We start from the raw sequence: 15,251 nt of genomic DNA on the forward strand, positions 1-15,251 counted from the left end.
AAAGAGAGAGTCAAGTCAGCGGGGGTCCAAAATGTTTGATTGTCACGTAGTTCATGGAGACTGCAGATAGTTCCCGGAAGTCCTGGGCGGGCTATTGAAAAAACGACAAAATATTTTAAGTGATTTTTGGTAATTTATACAATAATACTATTAATATTTTTTAAAAAGGAGGAAATATATTTTTGACAGTAACAGCTACAATCACCTACCTTGTGGACATTTTTTGGCTAACCTTGCATTGCAAAGTGTTTTCCTCTTGAAAACACATTTTAAAATTCAGATCAGCTTTACCTTTCTAACAATCCTTTTAGTAATCCCATGATACCAGGGTTAATTGATCTCCATGACTAATCTTTATGACTTCAGATAGAACATACAGGTGACTATCAATGATTGTCATGAATTAATTTGTGATTAATTAATTGGTTTGTGCCAGTGTACTGTCTTACTGTTGTTTATAGCACGGTTTATTGTGCTGTGTGGAGTTGCTGCTGCAGTCGGTCAGAAAAAGGAGTACGAATGTATGGTTTATTATTGACTCAGGAGCAACCTTACAATCATTAGAGAAGCAGCAAAAAAATATGTGAGGTACTTTTTCCACAAAGAAAGAACACATCACTGGCTTAATGTTTGGTTTATTACAAACATCACTGCAGATGATCTTCAGGCTCCACTGAACCCCTTTTGCTGCTGATGTTGGCATCAGTTACTAGATAAGTTTGTTAGTGAATGTTTTTATTTTTTATTTAACACTTCTCACACACAGGAACTTTGATGATGTGATACGAATTTGTACAAAGTAATTAGTGTAAACATATCCAGTAAGAATTGAGTGTTCACCAATATGGTGCATTCAGCCATTATGATGTATTAATGTTGGTAAATAAACCTGAATTGTTGTGTGGAAAATAAGCTCATTAGCTGAGAAGGGAAGAAAGAAGGGATGCAGACACTGACAGAAGGGAAAGAAAATAATATAACATTGATTCCTTATGTGTTATACATGTCATGTTGTTTTCTATCTCCCCATGGTCCACTCAGTACTCTTGAGCATCACTGCTCCTCCATCACACAGTCTACTGCTCAAATATAATTAATGTTTACGTTAACATTTCGAAATCTCTTATTCATACACGCACGACTAATATATTTTAAAAAAATTAAATAACCCCCCCCCCCAAAAAAAACGTATTTTAAAATAAATTAATAGGCTGCGCCTGTTTATATTGTGTGCTGCTAACTTTATCCATTGCCAGTGTCATAATTTGTTCGTTAATTTCCCCTAAGTCTTCTAATTTAGTGGGGGAAATCCACTAACATGCTTTAATGCACACGTTTAACTTGATTCAGTTGTGCAAATAATATATAATCTCATTTTTTACAAGTCTTACCAGATGCTCCGAGATGACACGGCTCTCTCTTTAAAGGGCTCCGATTAGTGTAAGATACTGCTGACAATGACCCTAATGATAAAGACCTGTGTCAGTCGCAGCTCGTTGGTTATTTTTTATATACATATTGAAATGTTAAATAAAGGCATTTTAATTTTGCACAAACTTTACAGTGTGCCCTGGGTTGTTTTTGAAGGAGTGTTGTTGATTTTTATCAGGGTCTACCAGAAACTGATGGACAGGATAGAAGTCAGAGAGAGGTCACCATCAACCGCTTTACTGGATTATCTAAAAATAGCATATACTGTATGTTCTCCTGGATATCTGACAGGCTGTATAACAACAAGACAACAGTCACAACAGAGGAGGAAAGAAATTATTTTAGGTTAAAGTTTCTGGTCCATGAGAGCCAAGAGTTGAAAGGATCTAAAAGCCAGTTTGGTATCGGCTTTCAGGGTTAGTACATTCATTAATTTTGTAGCCAAATGGATTTGCTTGAGAAGGCTGTGTGTATGCTCCCCGCCTGGTTAATAATAAATGTTTGCCGCAATACTGTTTGTGTGCTGCAAAATGCTGTTAGTAAAATGTTATTCTGGGTTCTACAGAAATGTGTCACCAAAGCTGACTTAAACGATGGTATGGTAATAACACAGACAGTAACAAAAGTGTTGTCCATTTTATTTCTTCAAATATTTGACACCCATTTACAGCAAAGGGGAAATATTTGTTTAATCTGCAAGAGTAGAGCAAACATTTTAACGGCAATTGTGGGCATTTTATGGTTTTCCGATAACTTCCCTTCTCACATTTGTACATTGGTGCCACATATTTGATTACTGAACACCAACTATTACAAATGTTGAAATGAGATTTCGAAAATGTGTGTAGCGTCATGAATGCAGGAAAGATGTGCCATTTTGTAGCTAATGCCACACTGCAAAAAATGTAAGTGTGGTCCAGCTATGTGGTGAGTATTTAATAACGGACCCGTTTCCCTTGTAACACCAACACCAATAGCTGTCACAAAGAATACAACTGTATCAACTCAAAACACTCAAGTACATTCAGAATAGCACCTTTAAGCTTTTTCATTTGATAAATTTTTTTATAAAAGAGTACAAAAACACATACAATAGACGAAACACTGTCGCTAGCTACGTAGCCACAAGCCACTGTTACAATGTGCCAATGAAGGTTATTACAATGCTGGTAGATCCTTATTAACTCAAACCTTCTGGGACCGGAGGTTGTCTGAACCAGTGATGTGTTTAAATCACTTAAATAAATTAAAATAATAGGGGAAAACATTGTACAATTTCACAACTGTTGATAGACTCGTATTTCCAAGTGCGCGCTGCAAACATATTTTGATGAGAATAAATCTGACCCAGAATTAGCTAACATTTGAAACTAACATACAGAACGATAGCAAAAATAAAAATAGTTCTGGTTCCTGATGGTTACGAAATAACTTCAGTGCTTGGTTGACATTACACGTTTTTACATTCTGAATTTTTTTTTCCTCCAGCATGTTTGTCAGTTCAGATGTCTTTAATAGAGTAGGCTCGGCTCTATAATCAATTCAACAGAACCAATTGAACACTTAAAACAAAGATCTTTTCTCTTAAAGTCATAGGACTTTTTCCACTATGACAATTCAGTCACAGACGGGGGTACACATCATGAGATCCACTTACTAACCATGTCCACCTTGTCTTGCTTCTTAGAGCTTCTTTGCATGGCCTAATGTGTCCGGTGCACAGGGCTTTGGTGAATTGCCTTGTGGGTAAAAGGCATCCAGAGGCCATTGGGAGGCAGAATAATTTGTAAGGCAGCACAGAAGCTCAGTAGGGGTACGATGAGATGGAGATGTAGATGATGAAGATGCTCTGGTAAGTAATACGGCCCTGCGGGGAGATGGTGGTGGCCTGCACCTTGAGCCGCACTAGTCCTGGTCTATCCAAAGGCCGCAGGGTGAAGATGATCCCCCTGCCTAACTCGTCTCTGATGCCAAACACCCGGCCCATCACACCCGTCTCTGATTCTTGCTCAAGTATGGTAAAAGATGTACGCTCTTGCAGGACGCCTGACTCTGAGAAAGCCGACAGTCGTACCACATTGTGACTGGCTGGAATGCCGGAGGGGAGCGTGAGCAGCTTGTACTGCAGGAGCAGAGGAGAGCCTCCTGCGGCGCAGTCCAGAGAGCAGGGCCTGTAGCAGGTCCTTAAAAGTTCACCAGGAAACAGGAGTGTCACTGATACACTAAAATATCTTACAGCTACAAAAAGTGCATTCATGTATATAGTATCTACAGCCTAATTGTATTTAAATACTTTACAATACTTTTTAGTCATGCAATTTACCCGGGGCTTTGTCCACTCTGATAGGATGCAGGGCAGGGTGTATCCAGGCACTGGTATCCCCCTCGGGTATTAAAACACATCTGATTGTGTCCACATTGGATGCCTTGTTCTACACATTCATCAACGTCTAAAAGGTAGAGAAAGGGGAAAGGAGCTTAGTTGTAATCATTTAAACAGAGGAAGAAGGTTATACAATTTAAGTTGAATAAACTTTCCCACCTTTACAGCTCCTGCCATTAGGTAAGAGCTGGTAACCTGGGGGACACAGGCACTGGAAACTGCCAATGGTGTTTCGGCAATCGTGTTGACATGGCTTCCTGAGCAGACACTCATCTACATCTGTACAGCGAATAACGTGTAGAGTGTGAGAATCGCGAGGTTATTAAAGGAGTATGATGTTGCCTTTTCATTTATTTTTTTAAAATGTGTTTGTGAATTCTGTATTTGATTTATTTGTAAAAGTTTAGATGCATGCTCACCAACACACGTGCCGTCTCTGGTGGTGTAGCCCTCGGGACAGCTCTGTCTGGTAATTCGAGATGCTCCATTAGAACGGGAGAGGATTGGCCTGCCTAGAGACGACACCAGCTGTGGGCGGAGTCTTGCCCTGACTCTGGTGCCATTGGTGAAGGTCTGCCCTCTCTCTAGCCCCGCACAGGAGCGGCCATCTCCAAGCAACACAGTACCAGGAGGGCACAGGCACCTAAAGCTGCCAGGCACATTGCGGCACTGGTAGGCACAAGGGTTTGGCGTCTGCAGACACTCATCAATATCTGAAAGGTAGAACAAGCCAATCAGTTCTCATGCGTGCTCCACATTACAGCGACAACAACATACAAAGCGCCGGTGTCGTACCCAGACATGGGAGGCCTACTCCCTGGGATCTGTAACCTCTAGGACATACACAACCGTAACCTCCGATTGTGTTCTGACAGATTTGAGTGTAGCGACACATGTGACTTCCATCCTGGCACTCGTCAATATCTGAAAAATATGAAGTTAACAACAATATATCAGCCAGTCTAGGACTATATCATAAAATGTTGGGACTATTAATAAATTAAATAATTCAAATGAAGACCACAATACCATAAACTTGTTAAAGAGATGTTTCTTCTGTTCTCTGACTACCAATCTATTATCTATATCTATAAAGCTTTCGCTGTCTTTGAAGGACAAGTGAATCCTGTGAAATGTGACCTGGTATTGTGCACCATAATGTGCAGTGAAGAGGTTTGTAGAAGCTGCCAATATTATCACCACCACTGCTGTTTGTATCCACTGATTACACTAATGCTGACAAGTCCAGGTTATTGAAGCAGCTGTCACTCGTCCAAGAGTAAATAAATTGACAAAATCAAAGTCTTCTTGGAGGATGGAACCCAATCTACGAGCCATTCTAGGCATAAATGAGTTGTGTCTGGTGTGTATGTATGGTCAAATCCTACATTTAGCACCTTAAAAATAAAAGTAAATAAAAAAAATAATAATAATTTTAACCCACTAACCCATGCAGGCTCCATTCTCTGCTTTGGTCATGCCAGCTGGGCAGCTGTCGAAACACTGGTATCCTCCCTCTGTGTTACGGCACTCCTTGTGAGCTGGGCATACGTTTCTCATGCACTCATTGATGTCTATGAAAGTGCAACCATTACAACAGAGCTGTTAATGATAGTTGTCCCCCAGCACAGCAAGTAGTTCCAGCTGCTCAGACTAACATCTCCTAAATATAACATGCCATGATTTGAAAGTTACAATTATTTAATTTCTATGACTTTTCTAAGCTCTTAATAACCCGTGGGAGTTCCATCCAGTTAGGTGACTGACCGATGCAGCGATGTCCTGACAGCTGGTATCCAGGGTGGCAGATACAACGGTAGGATCCCAGAGTATTGAGGCACTGATGCTGACACGGGGAGAGTGCAGACTCTTGGCACTCATCCACATCTGAAACACACATTTGACAAATCTGGTTTTATCAATCTACTTTAGAAATCCAGTATACTGTATAAGATACTGCATGGTAAGTAAATAAAAATGAATATAATTGGATTCAACAAAGAACACCACAACAACGCGTTGTTCTGCCTCCATATAAAATGTTGTGCAACAGTGATTAACAATGACTGGCCTTCACAGCTGGTTCCGGTAATGCTGGGTTTGAATCCTGGTCCACACTTGGCCTGGCAACGATATGTGCCCACTGTGTTGACACACTGCTGGTTGTAGTGGCACATGTGCGAGCCCTGGGAACACTCATCAATATCTGCATGGTATTAATTAGTGAAACAGAAGTATAAGGCCAAATGCTGTGGCAGAGGATTAGATGAAGATGACAAATAGGGGCTTAAACTGATGATTTTCCAGTACGTAATTAGGACATTAGCATTGTATATCTGGTAAATAATCACCATTACCCCAGCAGGCATGTTTTTTTGTCTCACCTTGGCATGTGTTGGACTCTGTAGAGATGGTGAAGCCAGAGGGACAGGCACAGGAAAAGCCTCCCATGATGTTGTTACATGAATGAGAGCAGGGAGACTGGAGCGCACACTCGTCTTCATCTAACAAGGACACATTTAATTACAAAACTAAAACTGGTACAGTGATAAATGTTCAAAGATTAATGGAGCATGAAAAAGGAGAAAGCGGCATACCAGCACAGTAGGAGGCTGTGTCAAGAATGAAACCTTTAGGGCATGTGTCTCCATAACCATCTGCAAACAGAAAAGCTCAGTTCACGGCTGTTTCAACATTCAAAACCAGTATGTCATGTGACGTAGTGATGGTGAAGTTTTTAATCATTGTTATTCTTTTCCCAGACCTGGTATGAGAAGGCTGGCAGTGAAATGGAAGTCCAAAGAGAGAGTAAACATGTTGTAGACGCTGTTCATCCCGGAGACCTTGAGTAACTGGAGCAAAGGGCCCTGGCGCTCCTCCTGGCCCTCATAAATAATAGTATGATTACAGCGCAGCACCATGGGGTTTCCTCCTCTCTGGTGGGTCTGCGATGACCACGAGTACAGCTGCCCTTGGCCTGTCTGCACATATGATTCATCAAACTCCTTTGGGACGCAAAATAAATCCGGTCAGACACATAGAAGAGGAACTTGAATATGTCAACAAGTTCTCTACTGAGATATGTTTGAGGCCTTTAATTACACATTGTAATGAACGCACCTGTAGACTCAAATGAGATGATGATAATGAAGGAGGCACAAATCCGTTAATTACGATGTCAATTAGTAAAACTCCCTCAGAATCCAGACCTCTGGCAACATGGGTTAAACGAAGGATCTCCCCTGTTTAAAGAGGTTAGATTGTAAAAAAAACAAATAAAATTACAAACTCATTTACAAGCACAAGGAAGCATGCTGAAACTGTTATCAAGTAATGGCCTTCGTGTGTGAACTGAATGTCAGTGACAGTAAGTGGCACCATCTGCTGGTTGTTTTGTAAACTACAAATCACCAATCAGAGGATCAGTGGTCAGATAAAAACCATGACCACAAGTTCTGTCTTTTTAGTTTGTGCTGCACTCACCATAACAAACAAAATTGTTATATCTACAAAGCCTTTGTGATTGTAAATGCAATATTTCCATAATCTAAAGTCTGAAATATTCATTACAACACTTATTGAAAACGACTGGGGTCTCACTTATAAAACTGTGCGTAGAAACCTCACTAAAAGTGTACGTGCACTCAAAAGCCAAAAATAAAAAGTAAATCTAATTAATTCCGCTTGTGTTTAAACATTTATTTAGGCTATTCAAACAGTCCACTCTATTAAAGAGGCTGCCGACGAGTTAAAAGACATATGACTTTTTGTAAATGACAATAAAATAGAGTTATTTTTACAAGCAACACATCACATCCTCACGCTGGCGCACAGCGTTTGGCTCGATAAGGCAACAAACATGTGATAACAATACATGAAACTGTGCATTCGTATTTGCTCGACTGACGCATTGAAAACGGCATCAGTTTAAATGTAATTTGTCCTCCTGTTCACCTTATTTATGTGAATAAATTTCAGTGCATGCAAGTATTAATTAATGATTCCTGATTAAACTGTCCAACATATTTGAGGTGTTCTTTTGCAGAAACAGATGTCTCAGTTTGTTTTTATGATTCTAAATCATGGTTGTTTTTGTGCACCGCAAATTACCTTAATTTCTGTTTTTTTATTGCGCACTTCAGGGAAAAAAATCAATCAAACGTGTTTCTGATTATTTAGAAGGGCTTTAAGCCTATAATACTCAGAGGTAATATTTCGATTTATTTTATACAATAGTTGGCCTATTCATTTCAAACAGTTTCATCCTTCTGCCATGTGAGTCGTCGTTTCTCATTTCTCCTCTTTATGTGCATCGTTCAGAGTTTCTTTACAGGATGCACATTTTCCCGTCAAGTTTGTTTTTTATAGATCACAACCTTTGCTTGTGAAGTGGCATACGCACATTTCCAGTTTTGTACATATGCACAGTTTATAAATGAGACCCCTGATCTAGGACTAAATTTACCAGTCTCAAACTCCAGCTGAGACTCCTGCCTGAACTGCCCCTGAGTGAAGGAGTAGCCGTTTCTGGCTGCTCCGCTCTGCAGCACAGTGGTCCAGTAGATGGGAGCGAACACAGACACCAGCACCCGCAGCAAGGGACCTGCAACGACACAAAATCAACTCTTGGCCTCTTTCAGAACCGCAAAAATGCAGAACATGTGGTCTACACACGGACCATATCCCTAAAATAAGCTCTGCAGTTTGCACAGAATGTACTTCCCTGAATTCACATCTATCACCTCATTAGTAAAGCGGTAAATGTAAACTGCAGGTCATCATTGTAAAAAAAAAAAAAAATTAATGTCTTTAAAAGTTTGCAAAACCCATACCATGCTAATTTGAAAAAAACATTTAACTTGCAGAATTTAGAGTTCATTATATCATCGGTGTCTATTTCAACAACACCTTGGATTTTGACACAATTTTTGACAGTTTATATACCGTATGCACACTTGTGTCTGATAAAAGACTGCTGTGCAACAGGCACTGTAATTACTTGGAGATGTTTCTCTCTAAACACGTAGTCTTCATAGTACACGTGGTGGTATGAAGATATCAACCCAGGGAATGTGATGTGCTATCACTTACCCACACTGGGGGGGATGTTGTCCAGGCGTGCCTGCATAGTACTGCTCCCCTCTTCTTCACTGTCTGTAATGTTGGCCTCCAGGAAGGACACGCCAAACTCTCTCTCATTCACCATGCCGATCAGACTACCTCTGGTCTTGCGAGGAGTCTCTCCTTTAATCAGTAAGAATACCAACAGACAGAAAAGTAGTGAGTTTACGTGCACTTATAATAATACGTCATTGTAACGTATTTATACTTTTTTTTTACATTAAAAGCCCTATCTGTCTTTTTACAAACACTGTAACAATACTCATAGCTTAAATGTGGAAATGTCCCTTTGGTGTGTGTCCGCTGTCTGTAAGGTAGCCATTATAATAATCTCTTCGTTCATGTACATAAAAGCATTCAGGATGACAATGCATAGGTTATGTCCTTAACCAGGATATCAGACTGTGTCCAGAATAAACTGTAATATGTTATGAAACACTGTAGCAATGACACTAAAATATCAGCTACTAAAGTGAAAGACAAACAAATTAGTTTGCACCTGGACAGAGACCAGATTGACATTTCCTGGAGTCGATACTGGGGCCGCTGCATGATCGGCCACCATTGGCTGGTTCTGGGTTGTTGCACAATCTGATTCGTTCTTGGAAACCTTGTCCGCAGGTGCTACTACATGGAGCCCATTCTTCCCAGTTAGAGTAGCCTCCATTGACTGTGTTAGTCAGAGAGAAGACTAGATTATTTGCAAAAATAACAAGCTTATAGAAAAGTCTTCCTGAAGGGAGGAAAATAGTGACAAAAATCAAAGGAACAAGAGACACAGCAAGAGGAAACCAACATTTGACTAAGAGAACAATGAGACAAAGTGGAGGTGAAACTAGTTCAAGACTCAGAGAGGTAACTATCTTATTACTGGCATGTGAATTTTTGTAAAATGTATCCCATTACAATGTGTGTCTTTATGAACACAGAACTCACTCTGAACCTTGAGAGTAATGGTCCTCTCTGCCGTTCCAGCTTCACTCTCAGCCACGCACTGGTACTCCCCTTCATCTGCAGCCTGTAGATCAAACAGGTAGAGGAGGAGACTTTGGCTTAATTGGCACTCTGAGGAACAATTTTCCTCTAATGAGGCCACAAACCTCCAGGACAAAACTGTGCCTTAAATTACATAAAATGAGAAAGAAAAGCGACATTATAGCAAAAAACTGCTATTTTCTAGTGGGCAGTTATGACTTTATTCCATTGAATTCTTTGTCATAATAGATATTATTGAGCCAGAGAGGAAATTTCACATTAGAGTGCTCTGTGGGAAGGACAGTCATCTGTCTGTGAGAAAGTCTCAACTGCAGGCTGTGCAATTACAGCAGCAGTTAGAGGCCTAACAAGGTTACAGGCTAAAGAAAGAGGGGCAGAGTCTGGGAACATCCAGCTCTCTGTTCATCTCCTCCGTCTGTTGCTAATGCTGTTAGCCTTTCTGACTGAACCGAATCAGATTTAGGTGGGAGCAGGACGCTGCAGGACAGTCACACACTGTTCCTCCACCCAAGGGAACTGTAGATGAAGCCTGGGTAGGATGAATGCTGCTCCATTGTTCTCCAAGACATGAAACATTTATTCATGCAAGTAGTTTGCTGAAGGGGGCTTTATTATTCAAATGTGAGACTTGGTTTAATAAAATTTTGCTAATGACAGGGTCACTGCTTTAATATGTAGGAAATAAAGCATAAGGGAACTCTGTATTTACAGTGATGCTGTAAATGACCAAGGATCCGTTGTGAAGTGCTTGCATTCGGAGGGAGCGAAGCAATGGTTTTCCATCCCGGAGCCAGCGGAGGACAGGGCTGGGGTCTCCACGGACTGGACAGTCCAGCACAGCAGAGCCACCCTGGATGACAGTCTGAGACATGTGGGCTTCTCCCTTCAACACCGGAGGCTCTGTAGACATAGCAAATATTTACAACATCAACAAGGTGAAAGCAATATCTGTAGAAAGTTGAATAGCACTGATTGATCCTGGACAAAAAGCTCACCTCTGATACGGACAAATGAGAGCGCTCGGATAGAGCCAACGCTGTTTTCTGCTATGCACACGTAGGTCCCAGCGTCACTAGTAGTAACATTGTCGATGATGATGGAGCTCCTGCCAGCCTCATCTACAGTGGCACCTGGGACATTTGTAATCAATCAGCAAATAACATTTCAGTTTGAGCTCACAATACTGCATTAGATTAAACACAGTGATTGCTATGTTGGCGTCTTGAATAGGATGTGATTTGTCACAATGACGCTGGAATGCATTGGTAGTATTGAAGTGCTGGGCAGTTTACCATGTGAAGGAAGATAATACCTGGGTAAGGACTGTTGTTGACAGTCCAGGAGATGACAGGAGAAGGTGTTCCCTGAGCGTGGCAGGACAAGGCCAGTCTCTGCCCTTTGTTCAGGGTTACATCACCTGGCAGCTCCTTGAAGGCAGGCCTCATGTTGATGGACAGGCGGATGTCTTGTCTCACAGAGCCCGCTGCATTGGTAGCTACACATGTAAACACACCAGCATCTCCTGGCTGTGTGGAGAAAGCAAGCAGAACTGATTCTTATGCCAGGAACTGGACAGAGATGGAGTTTATAACACAGAGAAGAATACGGGTTGTACTCAGACTAACCTCAGCCCTCTCAATAATTAGCTCCCCTGACCGCAGGACAGTGAATTTGCCTGGTAGGTTGGACACAGTGGCACCATCCTTCTCCCATGATACTCTGGGCTCTGGTGAACCCTGAGCAGCACAAGGCAGCAGTGCCTGAAATCCTTGAATGACTGATAGTTCTGTCTGCGCAGGAGGAATCATTGGTGGGACTGAAAATCAATATAAATGTTTTATCAATAAAACTACTTGCGTAAACCTAAACGTAAACCTGCTATATTAAGTCTTTACATAATATGGAAGTCTTAACTCACCTTGAATAACCAGTCTCATTTCATGGCTGGCTCTGCCGGCGAGGTTTTTGGCAGTACATGTGTACAGGCCTGTGTCACTGCGCTGAGTAGAGGTAATTGCCAAGGTTCCGTTGGCAAAGATACGTATATGAGCGCCGTCAACCACAGGCCTCCTCTCCTTTTGCCAAGTAACTTCAGGTTTGGGCTGCCCATCAGCCACACACTCCAGGCTGGCTGGCTGGCCTAGCACTGCAGTGTACTCCACACGAGGCACACTCAGCACAGGTGGAACTGGAGAAACACGAGATGAGCAAACATAAACTCGTTTACAAATGTCCAAAAAAGGGTCTAGGCACTAGAAGTTACTAATTGCATAGTGTGACACACAATTTGACCATGAGAAATAAACACTGAGGAACTACCATTTTCTTCCCATCTGTGAGATCAATAGTCTGTGTTACCTTGAAGGACTAGTTTAGTCCTGCCCACAGCTACGCCAGCTTCATTCTTTGCCAGGCACTGGTAGGTCCCCGCATCACCAAGCGTGACACGAGAAAACTTCAGAGCTCCATTTGAGAGCACAGCAAGCCTGTGACCTGTAATCAAACAATAAAGTCACACCACATGAGTGTGAAAATCAGTCCCACTAATTCCGGTGAGATGCGGTTTGACAGAGCTGACTGAATGGCAATCTAGCTGTCCAGTCTGAAACATGTTGAAAGCATTACTGTAATAGTATATAGAGCTATGCTATCTGACTATCCTCTTAAGGTACAAAGTGCTGTTCCAACACAGTATAAAATTCTGGCCATATTTTACACATTGCACATTTTTCATGTTGGAAAAACAGCGACAGATAGCAAATGTCCAAGCAAACCTAATCTACATACAGTAACACCGTGTTTATAAAATGAGAGATCACCATCATATCAGTCATCACCTGCTGCTATGGGAACTCCCTCTCTTTGCCACGTGATGGACGGTCTTGGGAAGCCTTGAGCCTCACAGGGCAGAACGGTCCCATGATGCAACACCACTTGTACTTCCTCTGCCATTGGCCTTATCTCTGGGGGCTCTAAAAACATGGGAGAACAAATCCTTTGTTAAATGTGTTTAGATGCATTACTATGTAATAAACATGCAGCTAGTCTATGGGCGGGTTTAAACCTAAAGGTTCCATTCCTGACTCGAACCAATGCGAGGATGACACACCGTTTCAATTTTCCAGCTAGTCCGGTTTGCGTTCACAAATGCAAAACTCCAACAGTCCAGAAATTGTAATCAAAAGCTGTGTGGTGGAAACGGTTTTTGTTAATAGGTCATATAGTCAGTGGGTGAAAAAACAAACCACTCCAAATACCATATTCAGTATTTTGATGTACTGTTGACGCAGTTTTTTAACTTTCACACGACACTGCTCTACAGCTGGAATCTATTCTCCTTCATTTTATCGCTGTATATTCAGAATTCTTTCTCTAGTAATTGGAATTGTTCTTTTCAGCCCAAACATTCAGAAGGCAACTCGCTTCGTCGAGTCCAGGTTTCTCACCCGCTAGTCGATATTTTGGTCGAAAAGTCACCAAAACAGGAGTAGAAAAAGTTTATAACCACTGAAATGACACATACAAAAGTACACTTCCTGTTATTGGTTCGAATGGTGAAATGAACCACTCCAGACTTCACTTGACAGCGGTCTGAGACCACCCCTTCGAGGCGGACCAGAGAGCAGCTTTTTGGTCCGTGCCAGAGTTGGAGTCTGGCGTTCACACGCACCTGAACGAACTGCACCAAGTGGGTAAGGGTTCAGTTCAACCAGACTAAAGGCTGGTGTGAACTCTCCCTATGACATCTTACCTTGCACAGCCAGAGAGATGTGTTTGTGAGCAACCCCAGCGGTGTTCCGGGCTGAGCATGTGTACCTGCCAGCATGACTTGGCACAGCAGCAGTTATCTCCAACACTCCTGCATTGAAATGAGTGCAAAGATACATAGTTTAATATCATATCATTCATATTTAATGAGCAAAAATATATATACCTTGACCTGTGGCATTAGGCTAGTAGATCATGATGTATAATAATATAAAAAGCGGAACAACCACTACAGTTCTTTAGACATGTTGTCTCACCAGTGGGAAGTACACGATAACTTCCTCCTCTGGAGCCCAGTTTGGCTCCACCCTTGGTCCAGGTGACAGTGGGCAGAGGGCGTCCTTGTACGTGACAAGGCAACACCACAGGAGACATTTTCACAGCTGTGACGGTTGTTACATCGTCTTCAATAGATGGTGGGACTGAAAGAGCAAATGGCAAATGAATAAATGCAATAATCTCAAATGACACTCAAATCACAAAACTGAAAAAAATCAATACCTTGCAGGGTGACCTCAATGACTCTGCGCTCTTCCCCAACATCATTGACTGAAGTGCACTCAAAGTAACCTTCATCCTCATTGGACGGTGACAAAAGAACCAGGGACCCAGAGGATAGTAACCTGGACAGAACAGCACAACGGCATCAGCTTTTAAGTTTCGATGGCTGTGTTATTTGTAATGTATGCATAATGTGTATTCAAAGGGTATCTGGCCATAGCCTTGTCTTTACCTGTATGCACCAGGCTGCTGGCTGATATCAAGTGGAGCGCCATTCCTCTTCCAGGATACTTCAGGTGGGGGTATACCTGTAGTCTCACAGCTCAGCACAGCTCTAATCCCTGTAGTTACTGTCACATTGAATGGACCCGGACTGATTGAAGGACCCACTGATAGGAGACAGAACATGTTCACACATGTTGACCGCGGTACTGTATGTCAGTGTTTTTAACGCTATAAGATAGCCTTGTAGTATTTAAGCATGACACTTTAGCAATAGCACTTTAATCATAACCACAACAACAAAACTGCTATTGCCGTACCTGTGGTACATTATATTACAGATAATATAACATTTTTCTTTGCTATATTTACCAAACACCCGTAGCTCCACTCCCCGGTGATCAGAGCCAGCCTGGTTAGTTACAGTGCAGTAGTAGCGACCAGCATCACTCAGCTGAGCCCCATGTACACGCAAGGAGCCCTCTGATAACACAGTGTACCTGAAACAGATACAAAATTAAAAGATGAATGAATGAATAGATAGACACACAACACCTAGTGTGTAGCTGTGTCTGTGATTTTGGGATAACACGTGGGAAAAGTCAAATATAACAAGACAGATTGCATGGGAGTGTTGTTAGAGCAAAACGTTGACTTACTTTTTGTTATCTTGAGTTACAGGGAAGCCATTTTTCCTCCACATGATCGTAGTTGAAGAGTCACCTTCAACTTCACAATGTAAAACTGCATCCTGGCCGACATGTGCAGTCACCACAGAACTGCTCTCCTTTATTACTGGTGGTACTACAGGAAAACAAAAGTGGCATTT

The 15,251-nt window shown here is 41.8% G+C and overlaps 1 protein-coding gene across 1 annotated transcript in view; it reads right to left on the reverse strand.

Annotated features, from left to right (window-relative positions):
- Positions 1 to 2,052: 2,052 nt before the first annotated feature.
- hmcn2 (hemicentin 2) overlaps positions 2,053 to 15,251 on the reverse strand; it is a 46,139-nt gene continuing 32,940 nt past the window's right edge. The window contains exons 53-81 of the mRNA XM_046034567.1: positions 15,082 to 15,226; positions 14,795 to 14,922; positions 14,433 to 14,589; positions 14,201 to 14,322; positions 13,957 to 14,121; positions 13,683 to 13,790; positions 12,769 to 12,903; positions 12,290 to 12,424; positions 11,850 to 12,119; positions 11,557 to 11,747; positions 11,244 to 11,457; positions 10,927 to 11,061; positions 10,641 to 10,831; positions 9,872 to 9,953; positions 9,435 to 9,605; positions 8,906 to 9,058; positions 8,280 to 8,417; positions 6,935 to 7,056; positions 6,579 to 6,819; positions 6,412 to 6,471; positions 6,199 to 6,318; positions 5,886 to 6,020; positions 5,582 to 5,701; positions 5,263 to 5,388; positions 4,610 to 4,738; positions 4,234 to 4,527; positions 3,974 to 4,093; positions 3,755 to 3,881; positions 2,053 to 3,614 (exon numbers count right to left, since the gene is read on the reverse strand). Of these exons, the coding sequence (XP_045890523.1) occupies positions 3,236 to 3,614; positions 3,755 to 3,881; positions 3,974 to 4,093; positions 4,234 to 4,527; positions 4,610 to 4,738; positions 5,263 to 5,388; positions 5,582 to 5,701; positions 5,886 to 6,020; positions 6,199 to 6,318; positions 6,412 to 6,471; positions 6,579 to 6,819; positions 6,935 to 7,056; positions 8,280 to 8,417; positions 8,906 to 9,058; positions 9,435 to 9,605; positions 9,872 to 9,953; positions 10,641 to 10,831; positions 10,927 to 11,061; positions 11,244 to 11,457; positions 11,557 to 11,747; positions 11,850 to 12,119; positions 12,290 to 12,424; positions 12,769 to 12,903; positions 13,683 to 13,790; positions 13,957 to 14,121; positions 14,201 to 14,322; positions 14,433 to 14,589; positions 14,795 to 14,922; positions 15,082 to 15,226 (4,613 nt within the window). The 3' untranslated portion in view covers positions 2,053 to 3,235. The remainder of the gene's footprint in view (positions 3,615 to 3,754; positions 3,882 to 3,973; positions 4,094 to 4,233; positions 4,528 to 4,609; positions 4,739 to 5,262; positions 5,389 to 5,581; positions 5,702 to 5,885; positions 6,021 to 6,198; positions 6,319 to 6,411; positions 6,472 to 6,578; positions 6,820 to 6,934; positions 7,057 to 8,279; positions 8,418 to 8,905; positions 9,059 to 9,434; positions 9,606 to 9,871; positions 9,954 to 10,640; positions 10,832 to 10,926; positions 11,062 to 11,243; positions 11,458 to 11,556; positions 11,748 to 11,849; positions 12,120 to 12,289; positions 12,425 to 12,768; positions 12,904 to 13,682; positions 13,791 to 13,956; positions 14,122 to 14,200; positions 14,323 to 14,432; positions 14,590 to 14,794; positions 14,923 to 15,081; positions 15,227 to 15,251) is intronic.

Source organism: Micropterus dolomieu, linkage group LG21 (genome assembly GCF_021292245.1).
Source record: "Micropterus dolomieu isolate WLL.071019.BEF.003 ecotype Adirondacks linkage group LG21, ASM2129224v1, whole genome shotgun sequence".
Lineage (NCBI taxonomy): Eukaryota > Metazoa > Chordata > Actinopteri > Centrarchiformes > Centrarchidae > Micropterus > Micropterus dolomieu.